Source organism: Boleophthalmus pectinirostris, unplaced genomic scaffold (genome assembly GCF_026225935.1).
Source record: "Boleophthalmus pectinirostris isolate CB_2022bp ecotype Guang Dong unplaced genomic scaffold, ASM2622593v1 HiC_scaffold_9, whole genome shotgun sequence".
NCBI lineage: Eukaryota > Metazoa > Chordata > Actinopteri > Gobiiformes > Gobiidae > Boleophthalmus > Boleophthalmus pectinirostris.
The window spans coordinates 22,699,388-22,720,038 of record NW_026571541.1 but is presented as its reverse complement, the minus strand read 5'-3'; the positions used below and the strand labels follow the sequence as shown (position 1 = coordinate 22,720,038).

Below are 20,651 nucleotides of genomic sequence, written 5' to 3'. Positions count from 1 at the left end.
GTGTCTCCCCCTGGTGGCACTTTATATATATATATATATATATATATATATATATATATATATATATATATATATATATATATATATATATATATATATATATATATATATATACTTTAAAAAATAATTCCATAAAAATACTATATACCTATAGCAAAAGGTGAAATTCAATTTGTCAACTGTACAAAAGTTTATTTTGACAAAGTGTTGTTGACAAATTGAATTTCTCCTTTTGCCATGGATTCTACCTGGACAACTGAGGGATTTTACACATGTATAACATATAATACCATACCATTATGGAATATTTATTATAGTGTCTACAATTTGCATTATATAAAGGTTTCTTTGTATTATAAATCCAAAGTACAACAAACACATATACAAGATAAATTATCTGTCTCCTTCAAATTTTATCGGGCCTGTATAATTATAACTTGAACACTTTGAAATTTCTAAACAAATTGTGCGTTCACCTTTCAGCCATAACTGTACCTGCAGCACTTAATTTTTACTTCAGAATAAACAGTATATTATTTTTTGTATATCCTAGTAATTTAAATGAAATAAGCCTGACAAATAATTTACAAATATGCCTTTAGCAAAATTTTGGGGCAGATCCAAGCTGTTAATGTTAGTTAAATATAAAGACATAATATATTCATTTATTTATAATTTGGTAGTGTCACACTGTTGTATACATTTTGACCCAGTTCTTTTCTTCTTGGTGAGGGTATTCCTGACGCCCTGTCCCGCCAGGAAGTACAGGATGGGGTCAATGCAACTGTTAGCGCTGGCAAACGGTCTCGTCACTTTGTAGGCCACACTGGAGGCTTCCAGCAGACTGCAGCTGACCTGGAGAGCAGAGACATGGGAGTCAACAGAAGAATGTATGAAAATAAAACCTAAATGATGCTTATCATGTAAGGCTTTAGAGAATAAACAGAAGAAGTTGGTCATAACTGAGAAATACTAAATTTGTCAGATTTAAGAATCTCACATGTGCTGGGTTGATTTGTTGTAGATATCTGAATGAGTAGTACAGACTTCTGGTCAGATGAAAGGGCAGAAAGCACAGCATAAATGTTGCCAGGACAATAATGATCATCTTGACTGATTTCTGCTTGTAGTTCTGGGTCCCCAGACCTCCTCTTAGGCCTGGTCTGACCTCAGCTGCCCAGCCGGGCTCCAGCAGCTTCCTGACCATGAGCCCATAGCACACCATGAGCACCATGAAGGGCAGGGCAAACATGAAGACAGACACCACAGAGCTGTACACCAGGAAATCATCGAAGAGCTCTGGACTGGTGGTGTCATAGCACACTCTCTCCTTGTCTACATCCCTGCAGTACAAAACAGGCCAGTTTGTTGAAAGAATAATTCAATGTTTATTTTTCTGTTTTCATACTTTGAATTCACTTTCAAAATGATAAAAAAAGTAAAAAAAAATATATATACATGGAATTTATGACACAGCTACTAGTACTACTATAAATATTTGTCTTTGAAATTGTACTGTAAACAACCCTAGCTTAAATCAACAAACTTTTAACTCAGTCTGGAAAGTCTGGAAATACTTTTATAAGAATGTACTTAATACTGTTCATCAAAAGAAAAGGGCCGTAGTTACCCAGTGCATACAAATAAATTATAATTTAAAAAATCGGGACAGGAATATATGTGTTTTACCACAATATGAAAAAGGATAGTTCTGGCAGCTAGGCTACTTTATCAGGGCAATGAAGTTACTTCCCTAGATACAATCAATTCTAATTGATTTAACATAATTACAGACACTCTGAAAGCAATGAAAGTAAGTCTTGATTTGATTTCATTATAAGATTCAATTACCGAGTCCTGGAGAAGTAGAGAATGGGGGCTTGACAGAGTAAAACACAAGCCCACACTGCCACAGACACCAGCTTGGCCCGACGTGGGCTGACCCAGTTCAGAGAGCGCACAGGGTAGCAGATGCCAAGGAATCGATGAAGGCTTATACAGCACAAGAACAATATAGAACCTGTGCGATAATAGATAAACAAAAGGCACAGATACACAAATCCACTTAATATCTGGTTACTTGGCTATGCATGGTTCATAGACATGACTTTTAAAATATCAAATCCCATGGTGTAGTTTTTAATATTAGTGAGGCTGTTGCTCCATCCCTCTGCCAAATCATTCAGTCATTGTGTCCTTGAGCAAGACATTTCACCCACCAAGCTTCTAATGTCTGTATAACTGTGAATGTGTTTAATGTGTACGCACAGCACTACATCATCAAAGCTGTCACCCTTGCACAGTGCAACCAACATACCGGCAGTGCTACATCTATTTTTGTTCTTTGTTCGACTGTAAATAAAATACAGCTTTAAAAATTGCAACAAACATTTTACACTGTACTTATAATTGACAGTAATATTTTAAAGCCATACCATATAAGTTGGCGTAAAACAGGAAGCGAATAATCTTGCAGAAGGGTTCACTGAAGGGCCAGTCGTTCTCATCTGCATAGTAGTAGATAAGGAATGGCAGAGTGAAGATGTAGAGAGTGTCACATACTGTCAGGTTCAGCATATAGATGGTGGACGGCTTCCAGTGTTTAGTACGAAAGATGATCACGTACAGAGCAGTGGCATTGAGGGCCAGTCCAATCACAAACACCAAAGCGTAGCTGACAGGCAGGAGGATGTACTTGAAATCCTCTTGGAATTCGCATAAGTATCCACTGGAGGTATTTGGATATGTAAAGTTGTCTGATCTGCTCATTGTGGTTATGGAAACACCTATAAAATACAACAAAAACAAAGGCAGGGATCAGAGACATTTTGGATAATATATTTATAGAAAGCAGACTGGAAGCAACAAACAAGGTGGAACGCCAATGCAGGATTCCATGGAAAAAAGGAATGTCCTCCGAGATGGATTTCATGCAATATTGTGTAATAATACAACCAAAGGCAGATGGAGATAAACATGTGGTGTCAGTTTTGTGGAGATACAAACCTGCCCTTTTAGTGCATTGAAAACATCAAAACTGAAAGTAAAATAAAATAAAACATCCTTGTATTCTAGTCTGTTTTTTGTTTAAAATGTTTTACTCTTACAGTGGACCTTTAATCTAAGATAACACACCTATTAATGGATTTCTTTTTACTCTAAATTGCCCATGGCAGGGCAAAAATACATATTCCATATCTTGCTAACAACATAAATGTACCAAAGTTATAACTTGTTTTGTATAGTTTCAACCTAAAAAAAAAATCCTAAATTTATTTTTTAACTGTTTCAATGAAATGTGTCAATTGGAGCTAAAAGGAAACCTGAATTTCGCCTTCTCTCGGTCAATAAAGTCTATCTATTTGGAGATGGACTGCTACACATTCCAAAAGGCATATACTTCTACTCTGTTTGAAAGGCTATATAGCATTGATACCATCACTTTACACAAATGCACCACCTCATTTCACCTGCAAATGCTGCCAATATTTTTGCCATTCTTTTGTTTTCTGTAATTTTATTCTTCTAGTACATTTAACAGGGACCAGGACCTAATGCCGTTTAAGGCAAACTGCCAAAGTCAACCTCCTTCAGGTTCAAAAGTTATGATTGGTAACAGTATATGTGGTTCACGACTCCACACATTTGAGAAGATGTAATCTACCAAAGATTAACACTATTAACACTTTCTCTTTCACAACTCAAAAATCTTCCACAGTCCTAAAAGTTTACTTTACTATCAAGACGTCACAAAAAACTTCTGTTACTTACATTAAGAAATGATCTCAAAAATACTTATTTTCCAGGGTGTAAGAGTTAGCAGCGTCAAAGTGTCCTCATTCTTGTGCAGAGCAAGCATATTGTTATGGCTAAAAGTGGTACAAAGAAAAAAAAACACCTACGTATTTTTGCATAGTTGTCTTACAAGCTGGAACCTGCTTTAAGTATGTGTCAGTTGAGCCAAGGGCAGATCACTGGGTCTTCTCTAGAGAATGCAGATGGCTATTTACTGTAGGGTGTATTGAAAATTCAAAATAATGGTCTCATAACAAGTTTTTGACATTTAAGACTGCATAGTGTTTATCTTACCTTGCATCACTATCCAAATTATAATCCTAGAATTCCCTATAAAGTTCATGAACTGAAAACATCTTGACAGACAAACAAAATCATTGTCCTATTACTCAGGCCAGGCATTTCTCCAAGTAAAGACGTAGGCCTTTGTTGGAGCTATGTTTAGGTGGGAGTGTGTTAACTTGCACATTAAAATGTGAGAACGAGAGCTTAATGTCTTACCAATGGTAGAAGCTTTGTGCATTAATCATTACAAAGCCTCACAGTAGCCTTAACCTTGGCACACAGGCTACTGTGTAGAAGGCCCACTGCCCTTGAGACTACAGCTGTCTACCAAGAATGGGAGTAAGCTAAGCATTCTTGTTTCAACTAAAAGAATAACAAAAGATTTTAATGACAAAGCCTTTGCCCGTACATGCAATCCATGATTCAAGAAACCCATGTCAAGATGTAGTTAATGCAGTTAATATGAAACTATAAGCAAACTTTTTACACCCACACTGATTGCACAGTACCACCTCATATATCTGAGTATTTTGTTCTTACATTGGTTCCCAAATAGGCTAAGAATAAAGGGCTACCAGCTTCACAGAGCCAAGACATACATCTCTCTTGTCTGAGAGGCCCTATATTTTGCTTAGTTCACATTTTACATCACCAAGTCCAGCCTAGCTTGTCCAAGATCGATTTTTCCTTGATCGACTGCCCCTTCTTGTTGCTATGCAGGTCTGCAGGGAGTAGCGTCTTGTCTGTCTCCTTGAAAAAGTAAAAGGCGCTCACACTGACAACAGAAAGAGAGAGATGTGTTGTTTCATGGATTATTTTAATACAAATCCGTTATAACCTCGTAATTAACCGTTTTGAGCGGCTACACACGCTGTTTGCGAGGAGCAGGGACAAAAGCAGCAGCAAAACAATGATGCCCGTGTGCGTGTTTTTCTTCTGTTCGCGCGTAATGAAGTCCACGGCCGCTTGATGGCGCTATTGAGCCGCGTAGCTTTAGGGGTTCCCCTTTGAAAATCACCCCATCCCTTCTGTGCTGTTCTTCCCCGCCTGTCTGCCTCTCTCTGCTTCACAACACTGTACTGTACTCGTAGTGGCAGGCAGAGGCAGCCAACAACACGAGTGCGCTCCTTCAGTTTCTGCTCTGTGCATAAACTCACCATTTATCCTCAATCATGGCCGCCGGACTACTACACATCTAACTTGCGTCTTTCCATCTCCTGTCCCCCTCGAGGGCAGGATCCCGTTTAAGGAAATACAAATATTATTCCCCTCGGAGATTTTCGGATTTCCTTTTGGAATTACAATACATTTCACCAGGGAAATACCATTCATGTCAATACTCCACAATGCAGCCGCCGCCGAGGAAGGTGAGTGTGGAGCCCGTTATCTTTAGCTGGGCTCGATCACAATGACAGACACTGAATAAAGATGCGATTTTACAAGCAATGAGCCGTGCAACAATATAGAAATGCTTTGTAATGAATTCAATAAACAGATTCAATTGCTAGCAGACATTAGCTAACGTTTGCTAGCTAGGTTAGTTTGTAACCTAGTGACATTAATATGCATCTGTCCAGCCGTCAGATGTCAAATAATGTTACTAGCTAAAATTGCTATCCAGACTAACATGTGCGGACAACAAAGATGCTAAACTATAATAATTACTCGTAGTTTTTTTGTTGAAGTCGGTTATAATGGGATTACTTTAACAATAAAACACCCCACTGTAATTAATTTTCGAACTAACAACCTCTATGTTAGCACCGGGGGTAGCTAGCCGGATAAAAATAGCAGTAATTTCCACACTTGATACTGGTGAATTATAACGTGATTACTGAAGCTTTTGTGACACGCAGCATCTACAGTGAACGTCATAACAAAAGCTTTCGTTTCGTTTCTCCACGCTGTTTTGAAAAGAAGACCTTCAGTGTGCCTGGGGTCACACGTTTTATGGTTTTATCCAAGGATGTGCTGACAAAAGCTAATACGCGCAAACATACGGATACATGATGGGAGGATGTGGCTTGACTGATTCCATAGGAGATGTTATTATGCATAGCTAAAAACAACATCTTGAGGTTGTCTGCTGTTTCTCTACGTATGTGGGAGTGTACACTTTTCAATTAGACCGTGGAGACTTGTCTGTGAACCTCTGCGTGGTGCCCTCCTTCCAATTAACACATATTCCCCTGGTGCCATTTTAGCTCAAGGATGTTACAGGCAGACTTAGCCGGAACCCAGAACATGCCATATCATGTCTTTTATTTACGCACAGGCTTGCACACGTACTCACCTAGACACCTCCAAGAGCTACCAAGACTTTGCCAATGTTTCACTAGAAGGGATCATAGTGTTAGGTTTCATTTTGCCATAAATCAAATTCTGTTCATCTCTTAAGAGGTTATAATGTGAGTAGGTTTCACTTTGCCAGTTTGGTTGGCACATATCTTCACTATCACTGCCAGACCTGGATTGGCTGTTGAGGAAAAACATAATCTATCATACTCTTGTTTTGTAATTCTCAGTTCTATTTCCCCTAAAATGTACAGGCCCACACCTTCTACAGTCCTCATTACCACACTCAATCACTTTAGTCTATTCACAAGTAGCCTACTCCCTCGAAGTGAGTGAAACTTTTAACTCAAATGCCAAACTCTCTAGCAGCAGGAGTTGAATGAAATTGGGCCAAAAGCTAGTTAAAATAAACCCATCTAATACTTGATTTCAGGATGTTAGGGTGTGCTCACATTCCTCCTTGTAGGACTAAATTCGGAACTAAACATAAACCAGGACAGGAGCATCTCTAGTAGATCTTTAGTCTTATCTCATTAGGTTTACAGACAATTTATAAAAGACACTGTTTACTCTTGTGTTGTTATGCTGTTATTTATTTGTCCCGAACTGTCATGAATTTGCCCACTGTTTGTTGGTGAATGGCCAATGGAATCCACTCCACAATAGACAATGACCTTCACTGACTCTGAATGTTTTGGCTCTAGAAGCACTGAATGTGTGGATGCTAATTTTAGGATTCCTATTGCCCGAAACGGTAATAAATTCTTATAATCTTTGCCGTATTTTCATCACAGGACACTGCTGGCTAGTCTTCCTTCACCTGTAACTGCCAATAGCTCATTCCCCCACACTACAGTCCGACCAAGCCCTGACACTGATTGTTCCATCGATGGATTACTAATGGATGTGTAGATCTATGTGTGTGCTCCCTTTTAGCTCGTCCTCACAAGCTGGGCCCAGTCAGGAAGTCAGGCGCCTGATAGATTTACCATCAACACTTTGAAATTTTATTTGTGTTGCTTTTGAGATAGCCCTATATACAGGAATAGTCTGACTTAAGCATATTTTTAAGCACAAGTAGAAGCTTTTGGAGAGCAGGGATTCGCACCTGTCTTCTAATATGCCAGTAGAGATAGCATACTTTGTCTTTATTGCCATTTTAAAGAAATTCAGTTCAGTTATGACAAAAATAGATAGTGACTTCATGTTTTTTCCTAAGCCATGGTAAAGATTTAAAAACACTCGCTTTCCCAGTGTTGTGTGACCTTAATTTGTAATTCAGTTAAAATGTGACTGTAATCTTTTTCTGCAAGATTGTTTTATAATTCATGTGGTCCCAGTGATTGTTTGCTGAACATGACCTGTTGTGTGCAGGTCAAAGTGACCCAGGAGCTGAAGAACACCCACACGGAGCAGATGACAAGACTGCACTTTAAGCACCAGACTGAATGTGACCTGCTGGAAGACATGAGGTAACCACACGTTCACAGCCCCACGCCTAAAAAAGCAACAATTAACACGAAGGCTTTGGAACGCGTGAGAAAGAAAAAAAAATCATGTGGCGCTTATGAATTTTTTTTAGAAGAACAAACGGGTTGGGAAAATGACGAAGGAATTTCCTGCTGCCTTCTTCCTGCTGTAAATCTTTTTCATCTCCCTCTCATACTCTGTCTGCATCCCTCTCTCCATCAGTCATACTTTCTATTGCTTTTAAACATCTCTGTGTGCACTTCAGCAATGGGAGGAAACCCTGGTGGCTTCTCACATACTCATTTTGTATCTGTTGACTAAGCGTTGATTATTTATGACAGCAAAACCCCCTCTGCTCCTCTGCTTCCATTTCACTTTTTTCATTTTCAACTCTATCTATCTCCATCTCTTGCTCTATCCCCTCTTCACTGCTGGGGGCCGCTCCAGCTGTTTAAAAGCAGATTGCCTTGATGCTTCGGGTTTTGGCGCACAGACAAGACTCTGGTCACACTTGTGGGAGGAAGGGAGAGTCAGTATAATATGCAACCTTCTTTTAGTCATTGGGGCTTGCAGTTAAATGGCACTTAGTTAGACTTTGAAAATGCACTGTAATCATATTTTTCTCATGCCACATATTGGTGCTGTAATGTTTATTATAATAGGGTGACTTCATTATGGAGGTCTAGTCTTATACAGGGTGTCCTTCAGCAAGCGACTGTGCCAACATTTTCAGTGGTTGTTGGCACTGGTTGTTGGCTCTACTTTTTCTCATTAAGTTGCCTTAATATAATCAATTTGAAACAAAATACTTTGGTTGTATTGTACAGGTCTGCTTATTTTGATAATGTGGAACACTTTCAGGTGTGTGAACCATTCTAACTTTTTGCTCAGTTTTTAAAAGAGGAGGTAGTTTACTTCTATAGGGTATAAACTGATAACACATAACATATTAAGGTCACCATGTTATCCTTTATTGTTTTGAAAATACCGGGAGAAACAGCTGAATTACTGAAACTTGCATGGACGATATCTAAAACCTCTGTGTTTTTGATGAAGGAACAATGTTATAACATGATAGAAAAAAAATAATAATATATATATATATATATATATATATATATATATATATATATATATATATATATATATATATATATATATATATATATATATTTTTTTTTGCCTAATACCCCCCCCCTTTAAAATCCTGAAAATTTGCTTATCCAAACTAAACACCAGCTTGTTCGAACACTGCTTTAGTTGACTGCTGTCAGAAGCAGTTGTCTCCTGAAATAGACCTGAAGCATCAATCTCTGACACACTGGCTTTGTGATTGGTCCATTTAAGGGTTTAAGAGTTTTGTGGTGGTCACCACCAGAGCAAAATGCAACAGGAAGTCTGTGCGCTTAAGGAAATAATGTCATTGTTGTTAATTGCCACTTAGACTTTGACTTGAAAAATGCTGCAGTCAGTGAGGGTTGGCACAATTGTCAGAAATTTATATCTTAATATTATTAATATTTGTATTTATGTATTTAAAAATATCAAGTTCATATCCTTGTTTGGGAGTCTTTTAAAGGCTTATAATACTATTAGATTGACTATTTGATAGACTTGATATTCTAACTTCGCATGTGTAAAACACTTCTGGCTCTGGTCAGGTCACACAGGTGCCTGCCTACTGCTCATCCAACCTTGTCATTTCTGGAAGAGTTTTAGAGTTCATTTGTGCAATATGTGACAATGCTGCAATGAAAGGGAAGAAAGTAAAGTTGAGGCATTATAGAGAATGTATTTGGCCAGGGTCAAAGTTGTATTTTCAAGCTTGCAGTAGATTTTAACTCTTAAATCTCAAAAGCTACTCAGGGGCTATTTACCCACTTAATCTAATGTTCATCTTTAATCAAACACACTATTTTTATTTGCTATCTGTCTTGCACAAATCAGTGAAATATAGACAAAGAAAAGAGAAATGAGAGCATGCATCCTGTGAGGCAATCTACAGAAGGATAAGAGAGTTAGACGGTCACCATGTCACGTTAGTGGACTCGGGGACTAAACAAAGTGGCCTAAATCTTTCTAAATCCTCAGAATATACTAAAGTGAACTGAGTCTCAAGATAACACGTCTGATACTTACTTTCACCTTGCTATAAAATAAAATCTTTATATTGTTGCAACGTTTAGCCAAAAATTTAGCCATTTTCATTCCATTTATCTTCACCTTTTTTGTTTTGTTTTATAGAAAACCAGCTATATTTCCCAATTCTTCATTTGGACAGACATCCATTAAGTTCCATCTCTGAAGTACTTAAGTACTTTACTTTTCCACTTACTTCACTGATGATGAAAATGCTGACAAAGCTTTCTAACATTGGCACTTAACGTTACAATTACTTTTTGCTAAATGTTTTACTTGACTATATAATGAAGCCATTGATTAGGCTTAATTTTACAGTGAAGTAAAACATTTTTGGGGAAAGCCATATTAAAAAGTGATAATTACTGATTAATTGGCTGATGTTTTAGAGTGACCACATACCTGTGGTTCATTATTTTGCAGGTGAATGCATTGCATTTGCACCCCTAGACCTATTGTGCATTTGTCTGCTATATAGCTGTAATCTATAAAGTATGACACTGAAAATGTCATCACATCACAACAAAGAGTCGGCATCTCTGATGGATTACTGTAGATAATGGTAGCGAGCAGAAGATTTTTTTTTAAATTTGTGCTAAAATTACTATGTGACGCTGCTGAATCCTATGCTTATCATTGATTAATAAAATAAAACTGATGAACTATGTACAGAGCGGTGGGTGTAGTCCAGTGACATTGAAAACAGATATTGATTGGCATTATGTCATCTTGAAAATTATTAAAGATTGGTCAAACATGAATCACTGCAAATACCAGAGAGTAAATGGTGCTGGGGAATAGCTATAACGTGGTTAAAAGCTCTAAAATTATGATTTGCATAACAGTTCTGCTTCAGTCAAATTCAAAACTATTAAATATATTATCCTAACTCTGTAATAGAAAATGATTACTAAAATCTAAATGCCTGTCTCAAAAACTTTTTGTCCTAGTGTCAGATTGTACTGCTGTATATGTGTATGCGTGACTGCTGAACTTTGACCCAGGCTGCTTCCTTTAGCTGTTTTCAAGTTGCTAGTCGCAGTCAGATAAATGCATGGCGGAGCTGAATTTAAAATGAAAATTGTATTTGTGACTAAATTGGGCAATTATACAATACATTTTTTTTCAATTGCTTTGACACACTTCTCTATTGAAAATTGACATTTGCAAAACAGCTCACACAGAATCCCAAACAGGGTTACGGTTTTCCTAAACAAAATTCCATTTCAGCAATATGTAGTTTCTCATTCAAAACTGATAAATCATCCTCGAAATGCAAATTTTACTGTCAAACTTTGGTCATGTGTTTATCTGTGCTCTTTCATTCATTTGACAGCACAGCTCAGAAGTTTTAGTCGTGGTCTCAGGGACCACAGACAGTAACTGGTTTAGTGCAGTCTGACACTGGGATTCACACATGAAATGGGCTGGGAGAGTTTTTTTTTTTTTTTTTTGAATAGAAATACACTGGATTTCACTGCATTTTATCCAAATTCATCCATACTACTTATGATGAAGAAAATTGAAAGTTGTCAGATTAGCAAATATGTCAACACTTGCTGTATGTAATGTACGTGTTCTGGAAAATCAGACAAGACATTTATGGCAACAGTACACTGGTTATATGGCCTTTATAGGCTACTGTAGTCTGTTTCTGTACTCTGACTCGTGTGTGAAATCCTTTGTTGACAGATTTTGGGTGCTCACAAATATTTGCTTTTTTGCTGTCATGTTTGAATTTCCATATTGAAAGTTATAGAGATTGGGCCAACATCCTTTACGATAAATTCAAGTTGAATTCATTGATGATGTTAGTTTCTGAATGAGAGCTATGCCAAGTGTTTTGAGAAAGAGCCTGAAAACAGTGGGGTTTTTTTTTGATTGATTTGTTTTTATTTTGAGTTTGTGCCAAGAGAGAAACAATAATCATATATACTACATACACATTGTAAACAACAGAAAAGCACATTTCTTGAAAAGGAGTGGGCAGAAGAAAAACTTATATGAACCCACCCCTGCTCATGACATAGTTTCAGAAATGATGTGGTTACTTCTGTACGCTGATATGATATATATATATATATATATATATATATATATATATATATATATATATATATATATATAATATATATATATATATATATATATATATATATATATATATATATATATATATATATATTATACATATACACACACACACACACACACACACACATACAGACACGCATACATGAATACATGCACTCACATACATAAACACACACAGATATATACATCTACATACATTTTTTTAAAAATTATTTTTATTAATTAATAATTTTTAGGCCAGTGCTGTCACTCACCCTTATACCACAAAAACAAAAATTCTTCATAGTTTCTTTTGAAGCTGTGAATATTTGGGCACTGCTTTGGGTTTTCTCCCAACCGATTCCCAACCCTATGTACTATTCTCACAGCACATTTTTGCCATTTGAAAAGGGGAAGAAGTAATGTTTGGTAGTTGTTTCCCCAAATTTCAATACAATATGTCAGCTGTGGAAGTATGAGTGAGCAATACAGTATGTAAAGAGCCTTTTGACTAAGAATGTATTTCCCTTTCTTGATTACCATAATAATTTTTGAGTCCTTAGATTGTATGTATCTGATGTGTATTTTCCATCTTAGCTTTTCATCTATTGTTATACCTAAAAAATTATTATCAGAAACCCACTCGATTTTAACACCATCAACATTGATTGAAAGTTCTGAAATTCTTTTATAATTACCAAAAATATAGCTTTTGTCTTATTTAAATTTAGGGATAATTTACTGGAATCCATCCATAATTTGATTTTACTTAACTCTGTATTCATTGTTGTAATAAGTTGTTTATAATTGTCACTGGAATAAAATATATTGGTGTCATCTGCAAATAAAATCATTTTTAATATGTCAGATGTTTTAAATATGTCATTTATGTACAAATTAAATAATTTAGGCCCCAAAATTGAGCCTCGTGGCACTCCACAAGCAGTGCTCCTAAATCTGGAAGTGTATCCATTTATTTTCACAAACTGTTGTCTTCCGGTCAGATACCTTTCAATCCAGTTTAGTGCAATGCCCCTCATGCCATACAGTTTAAGCTTTTTGAGTAGTATTGAGTGGTTAAGAGTGTCAAAAGCTTTCTTAAGATCAATTAAGACCACCCACAACATACTTTTTGTTATCTAGTGCATTGGTTATCTCCTCCACAGCATCCATGAGCCATTTTTGTTGAACTTTTGCTTCTGAACCCATACTGACGCTCATTCATTATTTCATGTTTATCTAAAAATTATTCCAATCTATTATTGTATAATTTCTCAAGAATTTTTGAAAATTGAGAGAGTAAAGACACTGGTCTATAATTGGTGAGCACATGGCTCTCCATTTTTGTTGAGTGGAATTACTTTGACAATTTTCATCTTGTCTGGGAATGATCCCTTTAGAAATGAAATATTAAAAATAGATGTCAGGGATTTAACAATGCCATTAATAATGTTTTTAACTATAGTCATATCGATATCATAAAAATCAGTTGACAGTTTATTTTGAAATTCATTTTCAATGGTTATAATTTCAATTTCGGTTGCAGGAGGAAGAAAAACTGTATTTGGAGATCTTTCGATCGTTTCGTGTTTCCTCTTGTATTGTGGAGCTTGTTTCTGCATTTTTTTCCACCAGTTCAGGACCTATTTTTACAAAGAAGTGATTAAAGTTGTTACTTAATGATACTGGGGCATGTCATTTATCACACCATTCTCATCAACAAAATAATCAGGGTATGAGTGCTTTTTAGAGCCTTCTTTAATTACACTATTTAATATGCCCCACATTTTTTTTTGCATTATTATTTTTTTTTTCAAGCAATTTATTATAATATAATTGAACTGATAAGAAATGTTGATTTGAGCGACCAGTGCCTATGTTTAGATAAACGTTTGAATCAAATAATCACCTAAACAAACTTACAATAAATGTACTAAAACTGTAATCCTATACATCAAGGCAAATCATGACATTTTTGTGTGAATCAAACTCGAGACCTTTTTTCCAAAACTGAAAAAATACAATGAAATTTGTTTTTAAAAAGACAATTTCACTTTTTCCCCCCTGTTATTGTTATATTTAGGTGTGACATAATCACTGTATCACATAGTAATTTCCATCCCATTTACAAAGTTTACATTCATGCGTATTGATTACAAATTAGGAATAGTTTACCTGACAAGCCCTCAAAGAACTATAGTGTGGTATGACAGCCTTGTTAATGTAGTATAGTTTAGTATATTTACTGGTAGATTAATTCATGCTTTTTACTTAAAAGACTTGCCCCGTGTGAGGCTCGAACTCACGACCTTCAGATTATGAGACTGACGCGCTGCCTACTGCGCCAACGAGGCCTTGATCCTGTTGACACTGTGTGTGAAAGTTGTGTAAGGGGGATTGTGTGAGTGAGAACGTTGACTTACTGGGGGGTGGGGTCAAACATGTGCCCCTGGGATCTGCTGTGACACATTCACCAGTGCTGTCAGAGTTGGCTGTGTATTGCAAGTAGAATAGCCCTAACCCTTTGTAGATATTACCCCAAATAATAAAACTGATGGATCAAGTCTTGCTAGCAAAACAATAAACTCAATATTGGATTTTTGTATATTTACTCCCCAGTGTGCCTGTGGAGTCATGTGTTGTCTATTTCTACACATTCCTCATCTGTGATAAGCCACTGTCTGATGCTATGACAGCCACAGTAAACATGGTAACAGTGCTTTAAACCTTTGGCCCATCATTAACTGTGTTTTGTGTTTTGCAGGAGCTACAGTCTGAAAAAGGGACAACTCGAAAGAGACTACGCACAGGTAAGGCATAAGATACACACTCAAAAAATTATATTGTCATAATAAAGACAGACCTAAATAGTCAGATGAGCACTGACGGGCTCCCTGAAGCTCCTGCTGGGATTCAAACCCAGCAGCATGACACTGCGGGCTTAAAACAAATTACTATTCAATGCAGATGTAATTTACGAATTTTGTTTTGTCACTCATTCATGATGCAATACAGTATCAATTGATAGGGCAGATCACTGCTGTAGAACAATTATTTTCTTATACTTTTCTGAAACTTATCAGAAAACAACATTCTGTGAAGAAAAAGATGGCACTGTAGCCTTTTTGCAAAATTTGGTGGTATATAATATCACAGTTATACAAAACATGCCACAATTGAGTAAATAGCTCTATTGGTATAATATGATTACATCATTGTGCTAATAAGGATTGAACGTGGGCATGGACTTAGATAGAGTGAGTGTGTTTGAAAAGGCACTGCTGGGATTTGAACCCAGGATCTCCTGTTTACTAGACAGGCGCTTTAACCAACTAAGCCACAGCGCCATGCACTCGCACCTGAAGTGCTAAATTATCCAGCCAGAATATCAGTAGATTTATGCAAATATCCTGCTGCTCTCCTGCATGCTGCAGAACCTCCCAGGCTTTTGGTGTCTTCCTCTGCTCCCTCTCTCTGTTCACCTTAGAAATTGTGGTTGCTTAGCAACAGCCCCCACTTCATTGGACAATGGAATCCCTCCTAATTATAGGTGTGAACAAGTGTGTTAGAAATAGAACTTCTATTTTACATTATTGGCAATTAAACAGTTCCATTTAAAATAATATTTTTTATCTGCTAGTATTCAAACTTGCACAGACATTAAAATGTTAACCCTCATAGTGGGACTCAAATACATTTTCTATCACTGACACAGCAGATTAAAACAACGATGAGGGAGCAATATCAGACAGTGAGAGACAAGAAAAGACAAGAGGAATGTGAAAGTGTTCCTAATAGTTGCAGAGAGGTGACAATTGAAGTATATTTGTTGTCATTTGACCTTTGACCTTTGACCATGTAAGAGCAGACATTCCTCCTGTGAGGGAGTTCTTTCAAATTACAAACTGTCACTCACTGATCCCATGTGTCCATGCGGGGAGTCCAGTGGTCCCCTCCCACGCCGTCATGGTGCTGTGCTAGTCAGCCCAATCTGACACAAAATACGTCCTTTTGAAATAAAAATGTATGCCGTGGGTTAACTTTTGAGCAACAACAACTTCCAGGTTCTTTATGTAAATGTGTTACTGGTGCTAATGCTGTTAGATGTCACACTGACACAGTGACCCAGTCCATGAAATGTAGGTTACTCTTTTCCGTTGCCCTTGGCTTGGACACGTACAGCACATGGGCTGTTACAGCATCCTAATGAGCTGCCTGCTAAACACATGGTCAGTCAGTTCATACCAAAAAAGAGAAATTTGTGATTTTGCCATTCACAAGTCAATATGCTAATATATTTATGTTCTTCCTGTTTCTTTCAGGCACTACAGAAGTTAGCAAGTCAGTACTTAAAAAGAGACTGGCCGGGCATTGACCCTGATGACCAGAGGACAGACTATAGGTTGGTAACTAATAATATGTGTGTTAAATGGACGTTTCCGTTACAGACACCAGTCTAATGCTCCAAAGAAGACACAGCTGGGATTCAAACCCAGGATCTCCTGTTTACTAGACAGGCACTTTAACCAACTAAGGCACAGCACCACATTTAGATACATTTAGATAGAAAAAAAAAGCAAAACATACAATGTAGTATAAAGAAAAAAATATTTTAGAAAGGTACTGTATAGGTGCTTATTTTTATAGTGTAACCACACCAGGTCTTTTAAAATTCAGCCCCTCTGCCGAAGAGTCTTCTCCTGGGAGCACGGCTAGTATAGATTGTAACATGCAGCAATTGAATGCAACTGTGTGTCCTCTGTAGGAACGTATATGCTGTGTGGAGATCTTATTTAGAAGGCACAGTGCAGGTGAGCCAGTCCAGACTCAACGTGTGTGACAACTACAAGAGCCAAGTATCAGAGCCCGCCAAGACCCTGAGACTGTACAAGGAGCAGCAGCTCAAAAAGGTGAGCTGTGCCGGTCAAATCACACACTGCACACAGGCCTTCTCTTCTCTAACAAGTCCCATGTTTGCCTTTCCCTTCACAGACCATAGATCAGTTGAGTGGCATTCAAGCAGAGCTCCAGGACTCTGTGAAAGAGCTGGCCAAAGCCAAGAAAAAATACTATGACTGCGAGCAGGTTGCCCATGCAGTACGGGAAAAGGCTGATATAGAGGCCAAGTAAGTTTCCTCTGGTTTGTTAGCTTTGAATTTTCTGAACTGTGCATATTTTAAGTGTCACCATGAACAGCCCTCACTTTCGGTCAGATGTTTTTTTCTCAACCCACTGAATGCTGAGCGTCCAAATCTAGTCTTTTTTAGTGCTTGTCATTTATTTTAGTAGAAATTATTATTATTTATATGAAAAATAGTTATAGCTATAAGTCACTGTGATGAATAAGAAGCACATAGGAAGAAGTGACTGGTAAAAGCTCCTCTCTGGGCACAAAGACAGACCCATTGTGCATAGACAAACAAGCAACATTCTAGCACTGTCTCGATGCATTTTGAGTCTACATGTGTTATGCAGACACAATGTATACCATTTCAAAATGTAGCAAATATATGTTAATAATACACTAGCACAACTTTATGATGTGAAGTAAATAGTTTGATATTTCTGTAAATTATCTGCTTAAGTCAATGGTTTTACACAAATATACAGATCTCCTATACCCATTACTTATTTAGCATAAACAAAGAAACTGTTGTTGACCTAAGATTTTGTTGAATTAATAGAAGCTCTAACAATACACAAACATACAATATTTTGTTGGTAGACATTGTAATGTAATTGTGATATTTTCTTAGGTCTAAATTGGGACTTTTTCAGTCAAGAATTAGTTTACAGAAAGCAAGTGTAAAGGTAAGACGCTTTTTTCAAACTGCCCCCAATACATATATTTGCTTCTATGTTTTCCTAACCTGATTAATCTGTTTTGATTTGCTAATTTGCTATCTTTGATTTCAGTTAAAAGCTAAAAGAAGTGACTGCAATTCCAAAGCAACACAGGCCAGAAATGACTACTTACTGACGCTAGCTGCTGCCAATGCTCACCAAGACAGATACTACCACACAGACCTATTACAGTGCATACAGGTAAGATCACAATAGATGTTCATTACAATATAAATCTGTAGTCACATCAAACTGAATTGGATTGTGTATTGCCAACAAAATGACAGTGGGTTTTGTAATCTTTTGCATTTTTAATTTGCATTTTCATTGTTTTTGTTATTGTTCTAGTCTCATTCTACTATTTATTCCCTTATAGCTACAAGGCACTTTTTAATAATAGATTGATAGTTGCGTAGGACAGAAGGGCTAGAGACTGCACTAAAACAATAGAGGACATTGCTTAAGGGAGTCAATCTGCTAGGGCTGTCTCCTGGAGTTATTATTTACTGAAATATTTTACACAATATATATTTCTGAGTCTCATATATCAACAATTACTTTAACCTTCAAACTGTTTTCCTTGGTCGCCTCAAATATTGGCAATTATGAAACCGTGGCAAGCAGTGAAGGGTAGGGTAGGGTAGGGCGGAGGTGATGTGTAAGTGACACAAATAATGACATATTGTGGCTGAGACTGCAGGATGCTGTATCCTATATATGTACCTGGCACTCTCCTTGTCTATGCGTCAAAGTGAGTGAAAGGACAGTATGGACCTCTGCTGCTCTGTACCTCCCTCTGCTGTCCACCCTGTTTACTCGGCCCATTCAAATCCCACTTAGTGAACATTTATATACATTACGGTCCGCTGCGCTCTACCGATTACCCAAGCTGATGTAATCATTCTACACCCAGAGACGGCCACGCTGAGACAGGGGGCTTTTTCTGGAAGCTGACTCACTCCTTTTAAGCACTACCGTAAATGGATAAAAAAGGAAAAGGAGGAAATGAGAAGAATGATGAGGGAATGTTCAATAAAAACAGAGCCAACAAACCGCCCTCAATGACACAATTCCCCAGTCTATACTCCATTGTTTTTAAGGATGTTTTGCCTGTCTGAGTATGTGTGCTCAAGGTGGTAGTTTAACATTACTATTCTGCACCTTACTATTGTGTTTGGCTGTGGTTTGTGAGTAAATTACTTGGAAATAGAACCTCTTTTCCTTCTTTCCCAGAGTGAGAAGGCCATCCAAAGAATGCGCACTCACAGAAATGTGCTCTTATTCCTCTGTGCCTTTCACAAGCCAATACCCTTTATGAGCCTGTGTGTTATAGCAGAAGCCAGCTGCGTTTTGTAAGGGTATAGCGATTGGGAACGGGCGGTCACACCTCAACTAACTGCATTCTATATGTTAATATAATAGTAAAACAATGGAGAGTTAAAATGTAAACTACATGATTTAGTCTTTACTGTATTCACCATTAATAGTCCAGCACCTGAAGTTGAATTGATTTATAGCTCTTTTGCTTACATTTTGAAATAGTTTTGGCTATTGTTAGCTGTATGGAGTTGCTGCTAACAATGGAAATGGCCAGGATGTTCCCAGTATTTTTATGATTTATGATGCAGGTTCTGTATAGTTGGGCATTTACTCTTCTTTTGTAGCACAAAAGCCCATATTTCTCAAAGCTCTTATCACTTTTCTTTCACCCCATTTCCCCCTCCACTCATAACAGGGTTTCCTAACTACATGTTAACAGGGTTGTTGTTGGTTTGTACTCAAAGCACAGCTGCATGTATACAGCAGCATATTTCAGGAGAGGAATTCAACAGCATGGGATAATGAACAGCCAAAGAAATATAAGATAGAGAATGTACTCACTGATTTAGGTAAACAGAAGATATCAATAATAGTCCAACCGCGGTGGAGAAACTTTACCATTTTATTCCTCTGTGTTTAAAAGTTTAGGGTTGTCTGACCAGTTCTACAGTGTGACAGAGTCATTGTCAGCGAAAAGTATTTCCTTGAGCTCACTCTTTAAAAATGCACTTTTTTATGATAATGTTAAGAATGCATCTGATGCTTGTTCTTTTACTCCTACACTAGCTAAAAAATATAGGTTTTACTCTAAAGATTATAAAGGTTTCATTGTGTATTTACACTCAATCATGTCAATGTTGTCTTCTTTTTTCAGGCCTTGGATGGCAGCATCTATGAACATGCTAAAGATTACTTGGTGTCACTTTGTCGGACTGAACTAGAAGCCTCGCAAGCCACACACAACACCTATCAGTTTCTTCTCGACAAATCCACCAGGGTGAGGATGTCCCTGCATGCCCTGAGCTTTAACAATAATCGAATTATTGATATCTCTAATCACATCAACCAAAGAAATGAATAGGAAATGTAATTTGTCCACATAGGAATCACGTGTATGTGCATGTCTTTTAAATCAAGTGTGGATAAGAAACAAATATATTGTTCTATTAGGGTAATTTCTTTGCAGATATCTTGTATTACTGTACATATCCATCATTCATATAATAGTATTTTTACTTACCATAATATGGGAGAACATTGCATCTTAATGTTTTGATTCATAGACAGTTTCTATTTATTTTATAATAGCAGACGCTAAAGTATACTTTAGCGTATATTGACAATTTATTTTATAATTTATGCAACTGTTGTTTTCAGTACTCACTTTTTTAGTTTACATCTGTTCTTCCTCCAAACAGTGAAGATTTATG

At 37.1% G+C, this 20,651-nt stretch overlaps 2 protein-coding genes and 2 non-coding genes across 6 annotated transcripts in view; 1 reads left to right on the top strand and 3 right to left on the bottom strand.

Annotated features, from left to right (window-relative positions):
- Positions 1-277: 277 nt before the first annotated feature.
- p2ry2.1 (purinergic receptor P2Y2, tandem duplicate 1) lies at positions 278-20,649 on the bottom strand. Of its 2 annotated transcripts, none has more exons than XM_055148023.1 (5): positions 20,606-20,649; positions 2,436-2,786; positions 1,852-2,020; positions 1,001-1,343; positions 278-855 (listed from the first exon to the last, which is right to left on the bottom strand). In XM_055148023.1, exons 2-5 carry the CDS (start codon positions 2,767-2,769, stop codon positions 670-672), a joined length of 1,032 nt encoding a protein of 343 aa, XP_055003998.1. In that variant the 5' UTR covers positions 2,770-2,786; positions 20,606-20,649; the 3' UTR covers positions 278-669. The 2 variants fall into 2 exon arrangements, with proteins under 2 accessions (XP_055003998.1, XP_020796202.2); XM_020940543.2 differs by lacking the exon at positions 20,606-20,649 and adding an exon at positions 3,772-3,880.
- LOC110174255 (F-BAR and double SH3 domains protein 2) overlaps positions 5,146-20,651 on the top strand; it is a 31,216-nt gene continuing 15,710 nt past the window's right edge. For both annotated transcript variants that reach the window (XR_008631485.1, XM_020940320.2), the window contains exons 1-9: positions 5,146-5,447; positions 7,750-7,847; positions 14,822-14,867; positions 16,380-16,459; positions 16,823-16,967; positions 17,050-17,183; positions 17,814-17,868; positions 17,974-18,102; positions 20,096-20,218. Coding sequence is in view for 1 of the 2 variants with exons in the window: in XM_020940320.2 (XP_020795979.2) it covers positions 5,427-5,447; positions 7,750-7,847; positions 14,822-14,867; positions 16,380-16,459; positions 16,823-16,967; positions 17,050-17,183; positions 17,814-17,868; positions 17,974-18,102; positions 20,096-20,218 (831 nt within the window). In the remaining variant the exon portion in view is untranslated. The remainder of the gene's footprint in view (positions 5,448-7,749; positions 7,848-14,821; positions 14,868-16,379; positions 16,460-16,822; positions 16,968-17,049; positions 17,184-17,813; positions 17,869-17,973; positions 18,103-20,095; positions 20,219-20,651) is intronic.
- Positions 14,339-14,411, bottom strand: trnam-cau (transfer RNA methionine (anticodon CAU)). The gene has a single exon. It is a non-coding gene; the product is annotated as a tRNA-Met (tRNA).
- Positions 15,331-15,404, bottom strand: trnat-agu (transfer RNA threonine (anticodon AGU)). Its single transcript has one exon. It is a non-coding gene; the product is annotated as a tRNA-Thr (tRNA).

What these genes read in the sequence shown, in the direction of transcription:
- p2ry2.1 (XM_055148023.1), bottom strand. Translation starts at nt 2,769, where the DNA reads ATGAGCAGATCAGACAACTTTACATATCCAAATACCTCCAGTGGATAC. An exon ending in CTCTACTTCTCCAGGACTCG is followed by an intron (nt 1,344 to 1,851) that starts GTAATTGAATCT and finishes TTTGTACTGCAG; the next exon opens with GGATGTAGACAAGGAGAGAG. An exon ending in AACAAATCAACCCAGCACAT is followed by an intron (nt 856 to 1,000) that starts GTGAGATTCTTA and finishes TCTGCTCTCCAG; the next exon opens with GTCAGCTGCAGTCTGCTGGA.